At 41.4% G+C, this 20312-nt stretch overlaps 1 protein-coding gene across 5 annotated transcripts in view; it reads right to left on the bottom strand.

Moving 5' to 3' along the window:
* Positions 1 to 20312, bottom strand: part of DTNA (dystrobrevin alpha) — a 148332-nt gene that overhangs the window by 42055 nt on the left and 85965 nt on the right. For 3 of the 5 annotated variants that reach the window (XM_026051599.1, XM_026051601.1, XM_026051603.1), the window contains exons 4-8: positions 13664 to 13749; positions 12011 to 12165; positions 7556 to 7661; positions 5566 to 5732; positions 3247 to 3371 (exon numbers count right to left, since the gene is read on the bottom strand). In XM_026051599.1, the coding sequence (XP_025907384.1) occupies positions 3247 to 3371; positions 5566 to 5732; positions 7556 to 7661; positions 12011 to 12165; positions 13664 to 13749 (639 nt within the window). Of the gene's footprint in view, positions 1 to 182; positions 192 to 3246; positions 3372 to 5565; positions 5733 to 7555; positions 7662 to 12010; positions 12166 to 13663; positions 13750 to 20312 lie in introns of all 5 variants that reach the window. The other 2 variants (XM_026051604.1, XM_026051602.1) reach the window with 1 other exon arrangement.

The following is a 20312-nucleotide window of genomic DNA, read 5'->3' as shown; positions in this document are numbered from 1 at the left end:
TTTCCTTTCCTTTTTCCTTTCCCTGAAAAGAGCTTTTTCCTTTCACTGCATTGCTGTATTCAAACACAATTATTTCTTTGGGTCTAGACACTGATAAAGTGAGGGATTTGTAATGATGAGATTATAGGGTTTTTTAAACTTTTTTTTTTCCTCCAAGTGTACTGAAGAAGCAAAATACTCACCAAGTATCTCTTTTGCAGCAAAAATGAAATGGAAAAGAGATCATTAATTGAATTGTCAGTTTAAAATGTATGTGGTAAAAGTCAGGCAYGTGGCATACTTGATTCATATAACCCTGATTTTCTGCAAGAAGCAGAAGAAAGTCTATGCATAAAAAGTCACTGATGCTGTTTACGAGTGCAGAGCAGCTCTTCTGTACAAATGCCCTGTAAACTCTAAGGCTTTGCTAATGTTTTGTGAATAGCATTTGTTTTTATCACATTTCTTATGTTAAGTTTTAACATCAAAYGGATATTCAAGTATCAAATCTGACATATGACATGGAAACACAAGAACAGCAGACTTCACGGGAAAGCAAAGGAAAATTCTTAGCAATTGACTATAAATCTGTAGCATTCTGAGTGAATTTCTAAACTTCTGGAAGTGAAATGATTAAGCCTAACTTCTGGAAATGAGTGGTTAAGCTTTCTAATGAATAGGAACTTACAACACCCAAAAAGTGCTCCCCAAGGAAGGACAGTAATAACAAATCCAGCAACAGAAAATTTAGACTAGCGCTCCATGCTAGTCTAATCTCTTCACACTAATGTCAAAAATAATGGTCCCACAGGCTTGAACAGAAATAAAGTCAGGCCAGTGCAGAATGCATTTAAACAGCCCTCTATGACACATTAGTAACATCACTTGTCACCTCTATAGATTGGTGTTTCTTTTTTGTTGCCAATCTTCTTTTATAGAAAGGCAAAGTGACCCCTCAGAAGTTCCTCCATCAGATTAACCACCCATTAATAATTATTTCTTGCATTGTTACAAATGTGCTTTAGACATGTTTCTTATTTAATCGAAAATTCTCTGTGGCACCCATAAAACAGAAAAACCGTGCAGTCTTTCTCTGTGTTATTACTCAAAGGTGGAAGAACACTGAAAAGGCAAGGCAGTATAAAATGCAGAGAATATTTGTCCTCATTTAAGGTAGAAACTACTGAAAAAAACACCATTTTGTTGCCAGAATTCTTCCATCCAATGCATATATAAAAACCTTTTTGCCTGTATTCTTGCCCGGAGCTGTTTCTCACCTCTTATCTTCTATTACATTTAAAAATAAAGATCACATCAGCAAGAAGGTATTCTCCATGAAATACTGCAGCATATCTTTCCCCTCAGGTAATTCCTGTGAACTACCCTGTAGATCATGCTACCTCCACAACCTCCTGCTTTGTCACTCATCTATCATCACGCACAGTAGAGTGATGTTGCTTTCACTCTACTGATAAAGAGAAGCTATATCATAAAGCAAAATAAATGGTTACTCATTCTCACATTCAATCGCTCTAAATTATAACCGTGTGTTTGGGAAGAAGGGAAGGTGTTAATTTCCCAGCAAAGATTTGGAACAGACCCTGCTCGGTCACGTACTGCCTCTTTGCCTTGCCTTGCCTTCCCCACATGCATTCACCTCATTTGCAGCAGCCTGGTTTTCCCTCCCCACTATCTGTCGCCCTGCACCAAGGACTTTGAAGGCCTCCGGGCGACGTGAAGCAGAGGCTTCTGTTTCAGCTTCATGCTCCCTGTCTCTTCCCATTCCTCTTAAAGACGGCCAGAATCTGTCCCGTGAAATTATCATTGACTCTCCAACAGAGCCAGGCTTTTATAGCACACTCAGTAGCATGGCACGGCAGCAAATCCATCTCTAAATGATATATTCCAGAGCACAATGTGCCCCCATTACGCTGCTATAAAGATGTGCATTGATTTGAACTAATCATCAGTGTAACAAGGACTTGAAATGAAATATCTGTCAGAGGCACCTCGCATTTTAAAAGYAGAGCACCCTTTTCTGCCTTGGAAAAGTCCCATTATGCATATTCCACCAAATGAGACAGACCATCAGCATGATTTATCCTTAAAATATTAATTAGCTTAATTGTCAGTGTATCATACAGCCCACAACGGCCCATGGGCCCTCATCCTTACAGATGCTACATAAAAATGTTCAGTATTGACAAAAATAAATACATGTAATAATTACAAATAGGAATAGTTTCAGTATCTAGTAAGCTGGATATAAAGCATGCAAACACAATTATAATGGCTGTTGCCTGAAAGGCTTCAAAGGGGTGGGTCTTTGCTTAAGAAATATTACAGAATAGTCTCAAGAGAAATACTTGGAAGACCGTATTTTTGGATTTTTTTTCCACAAAATCTCCAAATTTTTGCAAAACTTTTTTTCCTACCAATGTTTTGATTTTTCCTGACCTCTGGACAATTTAACTTTTTCATTTTCTTTTAAGAAACCAAAGAGCAAAGGTAACAAACTGATTGATGAGAAAATCTGAGTAACTGCTAGCACAAATGGTGGATACATTTCAGAGAAAAAAACTCAGGTGTGATGGTTTCCCCACCGTGTACAGCTGTATTTTCTCTGTGCTTTGAGTTGCTTGATTCCTGCAGAGAAAAATGGATGGACCAAACTAATTTCCCAAACACTACTTTTGCTTCCCTAAGATATCAGCATGTAAAGATGATGGAACCTTTCCAAATTACATCATACTTAAAAGACACCAGTCTTGGGCAGAAGCACATGGCTAGTCTTCACAGTCAGGTGAAATCACAGTTCYACTTATGTCAGTGAGAATTGACACAAATTTCATCTAAATTGGCTTCACTTTTTTTCTGGTGCCTCACTGTAAGACATCCATGAGTTACACTTAAGTTTGGGTTCTCTAGATGACAAAGCAAATGTCCTAAGTATGAATATATGCCAAAGWGCTAAATACTGGAACTACATCAAACTGCACGGATATTTCTTCTCCTAGGGGAAGGAGGATACACAGACATTGTGCCCCAGGATTTGCGTAGTTCATATGTACATATTCCACTGTTATTTCAGGTTAAGTCACACAGAAGAACACTTTCATCCCRAACACCTCTCTCAGTGAATTTGCATTTGCGATGCACTAAACTTGATCTGACTCAGTTGCCTTGTTCTGTGTTCAGTGTTATGTCTCCTAGGTGTAAGCAGCACCTCAGACAAAGCTTATTTCTCTACAGCACACAGATACTTACACAATATGAGCCAGGTTTAGAGGTTTTTCAGGCTGGTCAGGGAACATTGGGTGCAAAGGTTCACGGCTGGAAGCACAGCTTAAAGACTTGCTAAGTGCATTAGTTAGCTTCTTAGCAGGTGATTTCTGGGAGGAACAAGGAAGGAAGAGGTAATCTGGACAAGTAAGGTGCAAACTTTCTACTAAAGGAAGCACAGAACAACAGGTAGCTCTACTGCTTATATCTATACAGTCTTATACCCTTCTTTTCCCTTYCCCACCAGCGCCCAAGAGTGTAGGAAGTCCAGGACCACGCAGCCTGGTTGCACATTACTCTTACCTTCAGTGGCCCCTAAGGTAGGCTCTGGGAGGTATATCTATATGGAGAGATGCAAGTTCTTTGCAGTGCTGTGTCCTGGGTAATATTCAATAGTGAAGGACAGCATAGGGTTAATGTCTTCTGGACTGGAGCTGGCTTGTACCTTGCCAACTTCAGAGTGCAAGCTTAAGAAATTTATGTCTGTCCATATAGATGTACTGCAGGAGACACAGTTTCCTTTCTGATTATGGGACAAATACGAGGCTGTTATATTCTTTCCTTCCTCAGTGCCCTCTATTTGCTAGCTGTTGATTTTCAGATCTCTCCTCTTGTCTCTCCTAGAAGCCCCTCCCCAATGGGGACAGGGAAATCTCACACACAACACGGCCCACAGYAAGCAAGAAGAGGCTGAAATAGCTGCATTATCAAAAAAACCTAACAGGCTCTGTGCAAAAAGCTTGCTTTTCACATTCTCAAACCCTGCAAGTCTAAAACAAATCATTTTGGCTTTCTAACTTTGTCTAGACCTTCTTTACAGTTCACGCTAATAGAGTAGCCATCTTCCATCCTCCCAATCACAGGTCCTTTCCTGTGATCCYGGGATCAAAGAGATCTTTCATCTCTTCTAAGCTCTGTGAGAGATTCCCAGGGCATTCAACACAGCTCTCAGATTTCAATCCTCCACCAGTAAAACCGGGGCTAATGATTCCTATGCTGGATCCTGCCCCAAAATACAACTCAATGTGCTGAAATGCTGAGATATTTTTAGAGCTTAACAGGAATGGCATTACAGATGTAGACACATCCGATGAAGTTATTACTATAATCAAGATAATAATGAAACACATCTATTACAGAACTCCAATCTAAATAAGTAAAATGCAGGCTTTCTCTCCTTTCCATTACAAATGCCATTTCYCTCTGAACACGGAGCAGTCAAATTCCCCTGCGTGCACACGCACACTCAAGCTCGATACAGCAGCTTGATGGGGAGCACTAACCTGTTGGGAACAAATGCTAATAGACACTCTGTTAATAACATATAAACGCTCTAGAAATGCAATTTCAAACTGGAAGGAAAACATTTGTTTCCAACATCAAAATCCTTGGAAGCACAAGGCAGTCATGTTTCAGCTTTTGCAGAGTAGAAATGCTACCTTTTGAAATGATTTTTTGCCTATAATTACAGGTCCCTGGCTACAGCCCCTGGCCTTACAGCACAGATTGCTGCTAGGGGTGGAATAAGAGCTGTGTGGCAGGCACGTCCCCGTTCAGACACTGCACTCCAGTCCATCGAGTCTAGGCAACAAGAAGCAATTAGGACCCCGGGGCACACTGATAGACCCAGATCTGCCAGGAGGCAGAGCAGGGCCCCGTGACAGGCATGCAGAGCGTGCCTAACTTTAACCTTTGCTTGCTCCAGCAACGACAGGCACATCAGGGTGGCAGCGATTTGTGAACTTTGCTAAAAAATGCGTGCAAAGTCCTGTGCGTGCATGAGTTCTGACTGCCTGCATGATGCCCCTTTTTTTGTAACTATGTTTTTGTCCTTTTTGCGGGTTTCTCTGCTGATGATCCCTAGCTTTGGTCCCTGCAGGATGGCGTTTCCCAGGGCCCCGGGCTTCTCTTTCTGCTGGGGCTTTGCTCCCAGGCACGGAGCGCTGAGCACCCACAGCAGGTGCCGGCTCAACRAGGAGGCGGACGAGGTTGCGGATCCTTTGCTGCCATCTGAGCCAAAGCACGGAGCTATTCTGTCCAGGGAGGAGGAAGCGGCGCTTGCCCGGAGCACACGCCGCGCTGGCTCTGCYGCCAGGCGCCTGCCTAACGCCGCAGCCGCGCGAGGGGGAACGYGGCGGCTGCGAGAGCCTGCGCGTCACGGCCCCGCGGAGGGGACAAACTCACCGCGGCGCCGGGGGCTGCCGGCGGCCCCGCTCTGCCCCGGCCCCTCGGCTCGGCGACGCGGCGCGCGGGGATGGCGGCGGGCGGGCGGGCGCGGGGGACGCGGCGCGGGCCTGCCCTTACCCATGACGTGTACTCCTTCATCTGGTGCTGGTTGCTGTGGGAACCGCTGGCGTGGCCTCTCCAGAAGCAGTCCTGGCAGAGCTGGTAATTGTGGCACTGCTGGCAGCGGTAGCGAAAGCCCATCATGCTCTCGCTGTGGCAGTACGAGCACTCCACGGGGTGGAAGACTGCGCGGGGAAACAGGGCGCCGTGAGGCCCGATGGAGGCACCACCACCACCACCACCACCACGCTTCCCGAGCAGGGCCCCCATGGCGCAGCCAACCCGCCCCTTGCTCAGGGGGAACCATTTCGGCAACCATTGCCACGGCCCCGACCCGCAGAGACGTCCCTGTGAGAGCTCCAGGGGATTTATTGAGGTTTTCTTATGTATGGAAGTCATTCAGCGACTCCTTCCACCAAGCACAAAGCTTTGAACCCTGATGGTACTGCTCCTTCTCCTCCTCTCTCCTCACTACAGTATGTACCACATTTACCGGGGTAAATCATGTACCATCTCCTTTCTCCTGKGCACCCTCTGTTTTTCTGTCTTAGGGCTCCATCTGGGAGGATCCGTGGTAAGTGCAGAGTGTGTCAGGTTTATGTTTCCCTGCTAGGATTTTGCAGCACAAAGAGGTGGGAAATGGTGGCAAGCCGATGGGGGACAGGGCTGGGTGACAAGGCCTTGAGGAAGGTGGGATTGACAGCTGGGATTGTGGACAAAAAGGAGTCGACCACATCCTCTACCCACCTTGTTGCCTCTTATTGCTGTGGTGATTTGGTACCTGAATACAACTTCCTTTTTACCCTTCCAACATCAAAAAAAATCTAGGTTCCCCCACTTTCCTATATAGCCCCATATTCTTGTTGATAGTACAGTATAACTATTTTTATTTTCCATCAGTGGGAGTGTATATGACATTGCCTGCCTCCTATCCCTGTGTCTTTTTCCCCATAGTGTCCCAAAGTTTCATGCTTTGCTGGAGGTAAACTTGCAAGGGAGTAACAAGCCAGGAATATTCAAAAAGCACCTTATACAAGCTTACACAACCTCTGAGGCAAAACACGGGGAAGCAAAATTGTTTGTTTAAAAAAAGCCTATTTATATTTCTAAATTAATATTTTAATATGAATATTTTTACATTTTCTGTATAAATGTCAYGCACACACACTGCAGGAGTTCCAGAGGTTTTCTAGCTCTGCCCCTGCAGTTTCAATGTGGTAACATAGACCGTGTCCTTCTCCAGAGACAGGCCATGAAGGTTTGGCTGCAAGGCCTCTACATGCATGAGTCCATGAGACCACTTCTTCCCAGGGGCTCCAGATAAAGCTGCAAGGCTGAGAAAGATGTTGTTGTCCATGAATATGCAACCTGCACGATGCAGTAATCAAACCAGTTGATCTTCCTGGTCCCTTCCTGCCATAAAATCAGCTATTTACTCATTCTGAAGAGGGGAAATACATGAGCAGAAAGAGATAGTCAAGCCCTTATCCTCCACAGAGCAAAAGATAAGGAGGAATCTGGAATTCTTTGCTCCTTTTCTGAGTATATTGTCTGGTAGTTTGGCTTAGGAGGGGATCCTTCATAAGGACCTTTTGGCTGATATTTTACACTGTGTTGGACTTCTCCTGCCAAGTATATTGCATGAACGGAAAGTGCCAAGCTGCTCCTTCTCTACTGCCATATGTCCTAGCTAATAAAAGCTGTGGTCTCGATTGTTGGCCACGTGTAAGTGTGCGCATGAATTGAGTCCTATCTCTCTTTACTTATCCAAAGCACAGGAGGAGAGGACATGGTCAGGGCAACTTCTTGAGCACAAAAAAAGCCAACTCACATTCCTGGCTGAACCATCAACGGGATTCTTTAAATGTTTTACCCCAACTGTAAAAGTGGCACATGGATTCAATGACCACAGTACAGGAGCCCCTACAAACTACTCACAGAGTTAAAAAAAAAATTGCAAAAAGCTTTACTGCTGCAGCTCTTACCATTTTGGGCAGCTGTTACTTACCATTTTCAACATTTGCCAGTCGATGCAGAAGTGGTAACCACACTAGACACTGTGGCGGGGGATCAGACATGAGAGTATCCAAGAAGGTGTTTAATGTGACCTTTTTCTGCTCAAATMAGCAAACAAACACAAAAAAAAGAGTAATCAGACAAATCAAAATGATTTTAGCTTGTTCTTACAAAAAAAAAGGACATTTGATTTACTAAAAACAGTTGATATTGCCAAAGACTTTACACACTATTTTTAATCATTGCAATGTCTCTTAATGATAACTCATGGACAAGCAAGTCCTTGTCATGAGGCTGAGACAGTGGCATTTAGATTTTATTTGCTTCAAGCATCTCTTCTAAAGCCATTAGTTAAACATCCTTTGTGAATAATAGTCACATTCAGTTTTTCAAGTTCTTAAATATTTTGTGTACTAAATAACAAATACCTGTGCATATAGGTATTACTACGTAATGCCAATTTTCAAATGAGAAGCACTACAGACAATGACTGATACTATTCCAACAGAAAAAAAAATGAAAGAAAACAATGAGCAGGAAGTATAACTTCAGAAACAGTGTAGGGTTTGGACAGACCATCACAGGAGAATGAGTTGGTGTGATTTAAGCAACTACAGCTTCTCTGTTGAGTCATAGTAAATGGTCATGSGTGAGCTCTGGCTGTGGGTCACTGCAAGCATTTGCCTACACATAAAAGGGCCTGAAGCTGACTTGACTGCTCATGACCTGTTGTATCCTTAAGCACTTAAAAGTCTGCATCCCGTTGTCTTGAACTGAGACTTTAGTTCTAAAATACCCCTGTTGATTTTAAAAGTGGAATCCAATAGCTCAGGTTTCTTAGATGTTGGGAAAAATACATCACAAATCTTAGTGCAGTTGCTTTTTGAGACATATGTGATACTTCGTCCTGATATGTCTACCATACATACTTTCTCCTTCCTATGTGATATGCTAGCTAAAGAGCACGTACTAAAATACACAGTTACTGGTTGGTCAAGGATGGGGAATCCTTAGAAAAACAGCAGCTAGAATTAAGATATAAAAAAAATAGACCTCTGATGAGAATGTCTACAGATATACTCTATAGTCATAAATATTTARGTAAGTAGCATGCTCATATCCAGAAAGATTGCTAAATATTCTTATCTGATTGCACAAGATGCTGCTTTAACTTGTTAAAGTAATGTGGTTACCCCATGAGAAAGAAAAATCAGCAGCTATGCACCAGCAGGTATCGGCTCTGTGTTGTGGAGGGCTCTTAAGATAGATTTACAGCATTTACAGCATTTATATACAAATGCAGCCAAACACAAAGAAAAACATTGTTTTTACACACGCAGGAATCACTSCACAACATCTCACTCCGTTTCAGGGTTGAAATATGGGAAGCAATTATTGGGAAATTGGGAAAAATAGACAAAGTCCTAAGGAAGAGACACTTCAGACTAGTTGCAATGATCAGTGTTCCTGAGTTTTAATAAACAGAAGCAGCCAGAATGTTAGCTTTTGTTCTCTATGAAATACTCTATTTTCTCACAAAACCTGCAGTAYGCAATCCCAAACACATACTAGTCCTATAAGAGTAATATCGAAGCTGTACCAGTCCCACAACCTGTGTCAACGTAGTACCTACCGTCTGCTTCTCATGCAAATGGTCTTCCCGTCTTTGGAGAGAGGATAAACATCTCCCTAATAAGAATCCTACTCTGTAAGTATCAACTCACAGAAAAGGATCTTTCTGGTGGGGATCTACAGTGGATGTTTGGCATGGCTTTGCTGGCCCTTACCATTCTGCAATGTCAGTGTTGTCTGCAGCAGAACTGAAAACTGAGGGCAAAAAGGCAAAACTAAAATTAGAAAAGGGTCATCCCATGTCCCATACTGCAAAGAGTTGCCCGAAGTCTTCTCTGCTCTTGAAGTCAGCACAGAACTGCTCTAACAATCAATGGGGAGACAAGACAGCCCTTCCACTGGGAAGAGATGGATTAAATTTTGAATGTAGYTATAATTTAAAATCTGATTTGCACTAAATAAAGCAACTGGGCTTCTCTGACAGTTTTATGGCCAAGCTCCATTGGTGGTCACAGGTTTTATGGATTAGAGAGAGCAGCGTCCCTTAAAAGGACACCAGCAGAGTAATTTCCATGCATTAYAAAAGGCATATTTTTCTCCTTCAGTTTTTTATCAGCTTCTGAGAAAGTCGAAACTGAAAGCTGTTTTCTAAATATGTGCTGCATGCAGATGGAGTCTGGGTTTGCAGAACAACACTTAGCCAAGTGATAACAAAATGAAGCTAGTGTCTATCTTTTTAGCTTGGAATAAAAAAAAAAGAAAAGAGAGAAAGAAAAAGTATTTTCTATTGTAACAATACTTTTCAGCACGAAGGCAATGTAATATCACATTCATTTTATTCATGGGGGAAAGTGGTGGCTATAAAATTCCTTTTTGAGCTCCAGATCTTTATTCTGAAACATTAAATCACTTGTTCTGGCTTTTTGGTTCCGTAAATTTGCTTATGAGGAAACATTGTAGTTTCTGTTTTGAACAATCATTACCTCTAACAGTGGTTCACAGAGAGAGGAAAATACATAGTTTAATCAAATAAATCACTGCAATGGGAAACAACCAAACATTTCTCACACAGAACGCAAATTGAGAGAGACTTCACATGCTGAGCAGAAAATCATTCACAGATTATTATTCCTGAAAAKTGAGGAATCTGCATATTGAGAGCTGAAAGGCATTTGATGGGCAAGAGTGATCAACACTGAGAGCAAACAAAAGGGATATCTGAGCAACCCACTCACTCCCCCTTTCTCTCCATGGGTGGACACTGCCTAGATCCAGTCTGACTCAAAATGCACTGAAATATCATACTAGAAAAGGAGATTCACACACGTGTGAGAGGGCTCACGTGCTCACACACACACACAGAGTGTGTGCATTCAGTCAGTACGTGTATGAGCAAATGTTCTGTTCTCGCGATGTCAGCGTGTAGGTTTGGAAGCAGACACGCAAGTTTTTCCATGAACAACCACAGTACCAATAATCTTCAAACATTATTATGTAAGGAAAAATCCTGTACTCAGAAATGTGTGATATTTGTTTCTATTTTATCTAACCAAATGAACTCCACTGGAATACTTGAATTCCATGAACGCTCAGAACAACATAGGAGGTGTCAAACTTATCCCAAGGTATCAATTTTTGATAATGTTGAGCATGATATGTAAGACTGAATGACCTATGGTATGACCAAGACTCCGTGGGTATCACTTATCACAGTGTCTTAGGGGATGGTTTTTAGTCTGATTTCAAAGCTCTGTTTTATGCCTGGTGGAGCASATTATGAGAATTAAATTAAGTGAATGTAAATGAACTAGCAGTCTAGATTTACCAAAGTTCCTGGCTGCCTACAGATGCAAACTAGTTTCTTTGTAGAAACTCTCTGTATCTACACGAGTCAGAAACCTAGCTCTTCTAAATAGCTCTAAATGGAGACTGTGAACCAAGTCATGTAGTGCTTGCTTGGGAACTACTTGTTTCTTAAAGCAGCTTCATATATCTGGTTTGCTGTCATTTAGAGAAAAGATCAAGGAAAGTGCCCTTTCTGATGGCTGTCTGTATAAAAAGCAAAGCCTGAATGATATTTTCCAAGAAAAAAAGGAGAAATTGCTTTCTTATTTTTAGTAGCACGATGTCTAATGTTCAAGGCTCAAATGCTCTGCTGCCAAGCAAAAGTACTGTTTTAKCATTTCAACACGAAATGACCAGAAGTCATTTCACTATGTAAATTCCTCAACAAAACATGAAGTGGTGGCTTAAATCCACCCCTGTGGAACAAGATTATCTTCAAATATGCCAGCACTACTACTAAAAATTATTTGGGAAATAATTGCATTGCCTACCAACTTTCATTTTCAGTGAGGGGTTAAGAAATTTCTATTCCTTGTCAAACTTCCTGTGTGTGAAGGCCCTCATTTGAAAAATGTAGTTTGGTTTTTGATGAGAGTTGGGCTTAATACGGTAAAGTTAAAGCCTTATCTGTGCTTGCAGGGACAACGACTAATTGCAGGAAAGGGTTGCATGTTCTGGGGCATTCCCATCACCTAAAGGTAAGAATTAAGGGTAGGTGTTGACATTAGGAGGATCGTTTCCTCAGACTCTTTGGCTTAGGAACATCTAAGTTAGGTTCCTGTTCTGAAAAATTTCTTTGGCTAAGTCCCTCTCCCTCAACTTTTGATATAGAGAATCATACAGAGACTAGAGTGCTATGACATGTACCTAGCTAACCTATGTGCCAGAAGATGGAAAAGTGGATCTTCCTGCTACCCACCCATGCACCTCCTGGGTGAACATGCATGGACGTGTAAGAAAGGAAGAGGGTGACAGTTTGCTCTGAGGTGAGGCTGACAGCCACTGTCAAGGATGTTTGCTCTCTCTTTACCTGTTGTGAGAAGCAGGACTTTGCTGATTGCTCAGTATAACCAAACGAAGGCCCTTCGAAAACAGCAGTGGGCAGCTTGAGAACCTCTCGCAGAAACAGGTCGTATTTGCCATAAACCATCACTCCGCTGGAGTCTGAAATCATTGAGAAAATATCTGTGGGGAAAACAAGACAAGAGAAAGAGAAGGCTACTTCAGTTCAGGCTATGGGTTTGCTCTTAAGTTGAGTAATATGGACTTGAACCAAAAGCTATAAACAACTTCTGCTTATGGAAACCCCCAGCACTTCTGTACCTTTATTTTAACCCTGCTTAACAGAAACCAAAGGAAATGATACACAAAATAAAGTAGCTTATTTTAGCATTAAAATACCCCTGTTCCTTACGTGGCACGTGGTCATTCCTTTTAGTGAGGTCTGATGCACTGCATGAGGTAGTGCTTCCATCAGGGAAGGAAGGGGGATGTAATCTGACAAGATATGCAGCACCAACTTCTTGCCTAGGACCAGTTCAACACATCTAAATCTTACCAGTGAGCTCATTAAGTTATTTTTTTGTTCTGGACACCCAAGAAAATGCAGTATTTAACTTTTTTTTTTTTCTGTTGTTCACTTGCAAGAATACTCCAAAGTTTTATTACTTCAGAGATGCACATTTCTCCTTTCTCAGCCTTCATTTTTCCCCTTATATAAAGGGATCCTAAGATCTGCAGGAGATCACTGACCAATGGGCATTTGTCATTTGTCAAAGAGTGATGGCAATGGCTTCCATCCATGAACCTGCAACTATTCTACAGACAAGACCCTGGAACCACTAGTAGAAAGTCAGCATCGTACCCCAGCTTTCCACCGGATAGACTCTGCTCYTTGTTCTTAAATTGCCCTAGAGAACAAACTGTGTTCATTTACACTGTTCTATATTTGAAGAGCTCCCGAGAAACAGCATACTAAAAAAGGGTACCAAACCTGGAAGCCTAAATTAGCATCTGGGAATCTCTACTYGTCAAATCTAATCAACACCAGTTTGCAAACTTCTTAATTTCCTCTGGCTGTGGAAGAAGGCTCAGAGGAGGCTGAATGCTGACATTAACCCTTCAGTCAAAACGTCTAGAAAAAAGATGTCCTTGACCTAATCTCAAGACATGATAGTGCTGATCAGAAAAGTGCTGCTCCATCTGAGCTGTTGTCTTTGAGAACTAGAAACAGATCCTGTGAAGTGAGAAGCCATTCCGCAGAATACATGGAATTAATTTGTGCCCTAGGGTATATAAATATAAATATAAATATAAATAGTGCATAATAATATTGTACTTTTAAGTGTGAAATGAGAGACATTATTTAAAAAAAAAAATTGAAGTAATTGCTAAATGATGCTTCATGAGGTTGAATACCTCAGACACCTGACTGTACCCTGAATCATCCCAAAGAAAAAAAAATTTCACCAATTAGAGCTAAAATATATGTGACTAATATTCAAAACTACTAAATCTGTTGTGAAACTCATTCAAAGAATTAGCTGGACTTACTTAGAGCTAACTCAAACCTCAAACCCGCAATGAAACTCTAAGTTACTATAATTCCATTTTCTTACCTGTACTGTTTTCTCTTCAAGTATAATAAGGATTAGCAGATAAATATGCCCCCCAGAAGACTTACATCTTAATTTGTCCATGATCTTTCCTCCACAAAGAGTCGCCAAGGCCATTTTGACAGCAAAAACGGAAATTTTACCATGTCCTTCCCTGTTCAACAGGAGAAAGTAGTCATATTTAGCAATAAGGACAAAATTCCATTTAATGCATATTGCAATGTACAGTACATGTAGATTCACACAGGAAGATGTAAGACCTTCAAAATCAGTTTTTGTTGAACATACAGCACATGTCACAATCACGGCCATCTTAACCTGAGCGTATCGTGTATTTTCTGTCCCTAGGATGAGTGAAAAAGTCATCACTCTGGGTAAAACAGTGAAAAAAACCCCAGCAGAATTGTATGATTGCACATGCTGGCTACTGTATCCCTTAATAAGTCCAATTAATTGACTTTCGAACGGCACATGTGACTTCTGTGAACTTGTTGCAATTATTTTATTGAAAAGTGGGCAATGAATCTGCATCCAGAATAAGCAAAAGCGTTTGCTGTGACATGCAGAAGGTCCCCAGTTTGGTCACAGTGTGGCTATGACTGGCCTCTCCTCTGGCTTGCATGTCTGCTATTTTCAACTGGAAACAAAGAGCATTATTAAATCTTTCAACCTAAAATAGACAGCATTATTCCAATTCAGATACACACAAGATATGCTTTTTTTTTTTGCCCTCATGGAAGCATCAGCCCGTAAGTGTTGCACTCCTAGGGCACCGCTATCTTTAACACATTGTTGAGCTCTTCATTCCCCAGGGTTAAGCATAAATGGCAGAACATCATCATCCCTCTCGCCATCTCCTCCCATCCTCCCTCCACAGCCCCTACGGACCCCAGTCAGGAACTGCCACTATGGAAATCCTGCTATATTCCAACTGCATGAGTAAAATACCCCATCACACAGTGCAAGGCATTCCTAMCTCCCAGAAGACCTATACACCTTTGGCTTAGGCAAAACTCAGTACAGTGTCCACAGGAATGGCAGAATGGAAATACTAGAAGGGTCAGTCCCTTTCAGAAGGTGAAAAAGAAGATGTTTTCTAAAGTTCATCTGCTTTTTAATATTTTTTTTTTTTTTTTTTGGCATCCAAATGTTGAAATATGAGGGTCTTTTTTTTGGAGTTTTCAGAGTTTTCCTATAAGGCAGTCACAGTCAACAGCTGCACTGCAGCAATGTTTATTTATCTTTCAAACTCAGCATTATTTAATTGCTTTGTATAGGTACATTTAATGATATCATAGAAGATGTACTGTCACCATGATTTTAAAAAACACATTGTCTGCTGGTATTTGCCAGCTTAACCCAATGGCAACTGCCTCTCCTTTCAGATCCTACCACTAGGGCTAATAATGGGACCAGATGATGAGATTTTGTGTCATTGCAAGGAAGGGGAGTTTCTGTGACCTTCAGCCTCTATTCTGATATTATATCTAAAGGAGATTTCCTACAAAAATAGATACAACTATGTATTGCACAAGATTCTTCAGCTGCATCAGCAACAACAATGTATGGAAATTTACCTCTCCATCAATATTTATGAAATTACTCTGTTGCTTTTCATTTGTAATTTTAATGAAGAAAATAGCATCTGATCAGGGCTAAAAGATAACACAAAGCCTTTGACTGCATCTCTCTGCTTATCTCAAACCAGACTTACACAGTGGCACACACAGCAGATGAATTGTAGATTCATTTGGGCATATTAAAGCACGCTCCATGCTTCACTGCTACAGYTGCTCTAAGTCGCTCAGACTTTACAAAATGAGTCCATTCCCCAAGCTTGACTAGCTAATAGTGTTTACAATTCAGCGGACTGGATTTAGTTTCAGGTCARTGTAGCACAGGATTCTAAATATTAAGTCTAAATATTTTTATATGCATTTAAAAACCTGCTTTTTGTCAGAAAATCAACTAGGGATGCAGACAAAAAGAAATAAATTCAGCATTTAAGAAAGAAAAATCTACCATTTTTACTATATTCTTCAATGCTGGGCTTGGTGTGCCTTTTCTTTTTCATTACTTCMTAAGACTAAAATCACAATATAAATATCTTGAATCTATTTCAGTCTCTTGCACTTCCATTCTTCAGTGGCTAGATTCTCATTTGTGCAAACYGACACTTCACAGTGCCAGCTTTATGACTGAGAATTGGGTCCTTTTCTGTTCTTTCAGTGCATGATAACCCTTARATTTTTGGGAAATTTTCTGCACTCAGTGTATATCATGACATTTCACCTGCTTTTAAAGGAGTTATTAGCGTTCAGAAAAATAAACGCTCAGTGGAAGCAGCTGCACTATTAAGAAGCAATGAAAGAACTGGATGAAGAAATTACGCCATACGGAAATGCATCAGATTCAGGTATTTTCCCCAGTAGATTTAGGTACATTTACTAACAAGATTATATTCTTGAATGGCAGAGGCATGAACTCACCTTCAGCTTTCCACCCCAGAGCCATTGCCTTTTCCCCCATTCAAACAGTTAGGGAATAGAGAAATAGAAACAGTGAGGATTTAATTTCTCTCTTCAGTCTCTCAGTTTGATTAGTTTTGACACTCTATTTTGGATCAGTCATTTGTATTAATAAAACCATCACTAAAGAAAGCATTCAATTTGCCCCCTGAAAAACATGTGCATGCGTGTTTGTGTGCATATGTACAGATCCGTGCATATATAAACATATATGACTGATGAATAGGCAGGATACYGAGGCCTAAGACTTTCCAATATCACTTGGAACCAGAAATTCCCTAAGCTGCTGCTGAGCACTACAGATCTCCTTCACTGGCAGTACTGGGGTGTTCACTGAAGCTTCAGCAAGTGCTTAAGCAGTGACATAAAAGCAGATGCTGAGGCAGKGGCTGACAGCAACATGCAGCTCCCTATTGAACTCAGTGCTCCCTGAGTGAAGCTCTAGGCTGGCTAATGCAAAGAGATGAAAATGTTACTAGTGGGAATAGGAGAGGAAAGAAAGTATTTCGGTTTTATATAGCAGCTCTCACACTGAAGTTACCTTCAGATCCCTACAGAAAAGCACTAGATGCATTAAGGATAGCAAAGGCAAATCTTGGCAGTTGATGGGCACTTAGCAGCAAGATGGGACAGAGTACTTAGGATGGTGGCAGGAGCACTAAGGTTATTTCCTGCTGCTTGGGATAAAAAGGAAAAAAAAAGGCAAAAAATGATGTATGCCTTTAGACACTAGAGCAGAGTAGACCGTTTCCTGTTTAAGTGTATGCCTACAGATAGGGACTGTCTTTCTCCAGAGCTAGGAAACACCATAGGCTGTCTGACAGAATCCACAAACTAGTTAAAGTTAAATCCCTAAATGCAGGGGTTAGATATATAGCCTTTTAGTTCAGTAATAACAGTGATAGCAAATAACTCCGGAACTTGTAAAGATTTCCAGCAATATGCATACTGAGAGTGCTGTAAGTGAAAACCTGGTGGGGAAACTGTAAAGAGATAACACCATGTCTTTACAAGCAGCTAACTCAGCCCATTAAATGGGCACTGAGAAAATACATTTTTTCTCATTAACTAGGCATGAAGTATAAAGATTTCCCTGGTGCTCCTCCAGCTTTAAGTTATGTTATCTTTTCCAAAAGTAAGAGAGTAATTTCTTTCGTTACTTGTGGGACTCCTACCACCCACCTTAATTATGGCAGGGAATTATCAGAGGCTATAATTTAAAAAATCCCTTTTTTTTTTTTTACAAAGAGGTTTCAGAATGGAAAAAGCAAATCTCTGAAATGCAGTTTTTGCAGGACTTCTTTGTTAAAGGCCAGCTGGACTGTATCATATCCAACAAACAGCAAAGCTGGAGAAGAGGGAATTAAACATTCCACAGCTTCATATAGACAGATAAACAAACAGGTCACTTCCAAGATAGGTGCTCAGCATACTGGTATGGAACTCCCTATGTTTCAATTTGTGCCTATTGCCTCTTGTCCTGTTGCTGGTCACCACTGAAAATAGCCTGGCCACATCCTCTTGACACCCTCSCTTAAGATATTTGTACATACTGATAATCTCTCCCCTCTGTCTCCTCTTCTCCAGGCTGAAGAGTCCCAGCTCTCTCAGCCTTTCCTTGTATGAGAGATGCTCCAGTCCCCCAGTCATCTTTGCAGCCCTGCGCTGGACTCTCTCCAGTAGCAACATGTCTCTCTTGCACTGGGGAGCCCAGAACTGGTCACAGGACTCCAGAAGTGGCCTCATCGGGGCTGACTAGAGGCGGAGGGTGACCTTGCCTGACCTGCAATGCTCTTCCTAAAGCCCCTTTGGTCTTCACCATTTGCCTTCTTGGCCACAGGGGCACTTTGGTGCCTCATGCTCAACTTGTTGTCCATCAGGACTCCCAGGTCCTTCTCTGCAGGGCTGCTTTCCAGCATGTTAGTCCTCAACCTGTACTGGTACATGGAGTTCTTCCTCCCTTGGTGCAGACCCAACTCTCCAGGCTGTCCAAGCCTCTCTGAATGGCAGCACAGTCCTCTGGTATATACCTTTGCTAAGTGCATGGTGTATCTTCTGTTCCTAGAAGACTGCAGGTGAGTGCAACTTCATGCGACATCTCTACGTACACTTCGACTTTAATAGGATTCTAATGTACATTTGATTTTAAAATGGCATGAATATTTCATCTTTTCTTTGTAGAAATTGAGTCCTTGCATTTGGATTTTGTGAGTTTCACAGCCTAGAGCTTGTAGCTCCATTCTTAACACAAGTATGTCAAGTGACAGGGAAAATTACCTGTTATCTCCTTGTCAGTTAAACTTTGCAGCAAAAGTAATGGTACTGCAACAGTAAGTAAGTGCTGAAGATGATCTAACACAGTATATTTACAGTCTCTTTAAAACTAGACTTTTAGGACCTGCTTTACAAGGTGAGGCTGATACCCCACGTTGCCAACTAGCTAGATGTTGACAATGGCCTGGACTGAAATTTTGAGAGGTTTGTCTTTGCCTCTTACTATATGTAATTATGTGAAGGACATTTGCTATTATTTTAGAACCCCAGTTAATAACCTTATTCACTGAAGCAATGCTACTACCCACATATGCAGCTAAACATGTAAATTAGGCATGTTGTTGTCCAGCTTCTTGAAAGTGCAACCTTGTCACTGTTCTCATTGCTTTGTTTGTTCTGCTTTGTTCTGTTTTCTAGTTTCTCTGTTTCTCCAGCTTTTCTACTGTGTGACAGAGATTTCCACAGACTAACAGAAAATTAAGGGGAATAGAATTTCTGTTCATGAATTCTAATATTATTAACTTTCAGTTTTATAAGGTTCTATTTTGGTTGAATGTGAAGGCTAGAGCGGAGCATCACACCCAAAGACACATGAAATCTCTCCATTTCTTTCTCTCCGCTAGGCAGCAGGAAGATATAGTTATCTGAAAGCCTAAGAATCTAAGGCCTGGGGTTCCTAAAGTCGGGGTGAATTTTTAGGACATTGAGCAAGCTGGCCCATATGCCATGGCTCTGTGCCACATGCCACTGTGATTCCTCACAACTTTTACTAGCCAGGGGCTAGCTCTTGAGCCTCTCAGGCCTACGGGAACACTCCTTAACAGAGAGCACCGAAACCTGCCAGGGTTTCAGTGGGTTATAAATGGAAGAAGTTTTGTTAAAAGCTTGGAGGATCTTCAGTCTATTACTAGCAGACCGAATGCTAGAACAGCCACTCGGGGCAATATCTATTAACAGCAGCCTCAGAAATGACACAGCGGTAGGCTTATTAAAGTTTAAATCACAGATTAACTTGTCCCTGGTAGTGCTTTCATATAAGAATATCTAAGTCCAAAAAATGCCTCTGTTTCTCTTTATATACCCTCTTTATATTTCAAATGAGACATAAGAAACACCAATCTTTGGAGGTACTGCCTGTGGTAAGGCAGAAGCAGGTGTCACTCTGCACAGCCACAAAGGTGAAAAGAAGTCTGTGATCACTGAGAAGAGCCTTCTCATTTATCAAGAGATGAACAGCTATCATGCTTTTTTGGATGACTTTTTTATTATTTTGGTTTTTTTGTTGTTGTTGTTGTCTGGTTGCATTTATAGAATCAAATCTGATCATATTAACATTTAACAGAAAAAAATAATTCTTCAGTAATATCCTGGAAGCTTTGGATAGCATATTTTGAGAGGTCAATCATTTGCTGAAAACATAGGGTTAAGAAACAACAGAGGTAATGGGATTATTTTAGCAGAGAATATTGTCACGTCAGTGTCTCTTTTTTACTGAAAAACAGCACAGGTAACTTTACTGAAATTGCCCAATGTCTCTAAACGAGGGAGTGAAAATGAAAAAAATACTTTAGTTTCTGGCTTCCATGCCCGCTTTCCCCCATATGCAATATTTGCTTCTCTGTGACCCTGGGAATACAGGAAAGATCTTGCTGCTCCTCCACTGACTTGTAGCTTTCAGCACCTTTCTTTTCTACTGCAGAGAGCAGCAGGCAAGTAGGCCCAGAGGAAGCAGAGATGTCAGATAGATCCAAGACAGCTTCCACATTACCCCCTCTAGTGTGTAGGAGCCATCCCACTGAGATACTGGGAAATTTGGGCTATCCAAGATTTGGGCTGCATGCTAAATAAACATCTGGCCTAAAATGTAGGTTATCTGGATAATACCAATGGTGGGATTCAGACTGCTTGAGAGTCA

Source organism: Nothoprocta perdicaria, unplaced genomic scaffold, assembly GCF_003342845.1.
Source record: "Nothoprocta perdicaria isolate Ctin4 unplaced genomic scaffold, notPer1 scaffold_77, whole genome shotgun sequence".
NCBI lineage: Eukaryota > Metazoa > Chordata > Aves > Tinamiformes > Tinamidae > Nothoprocta > Nothoprocta perdicaria.
Note: the sequence above shows the minus strand (reverse complement) of the source record. Positions and strands in the feature narration are given on the sequence as shown.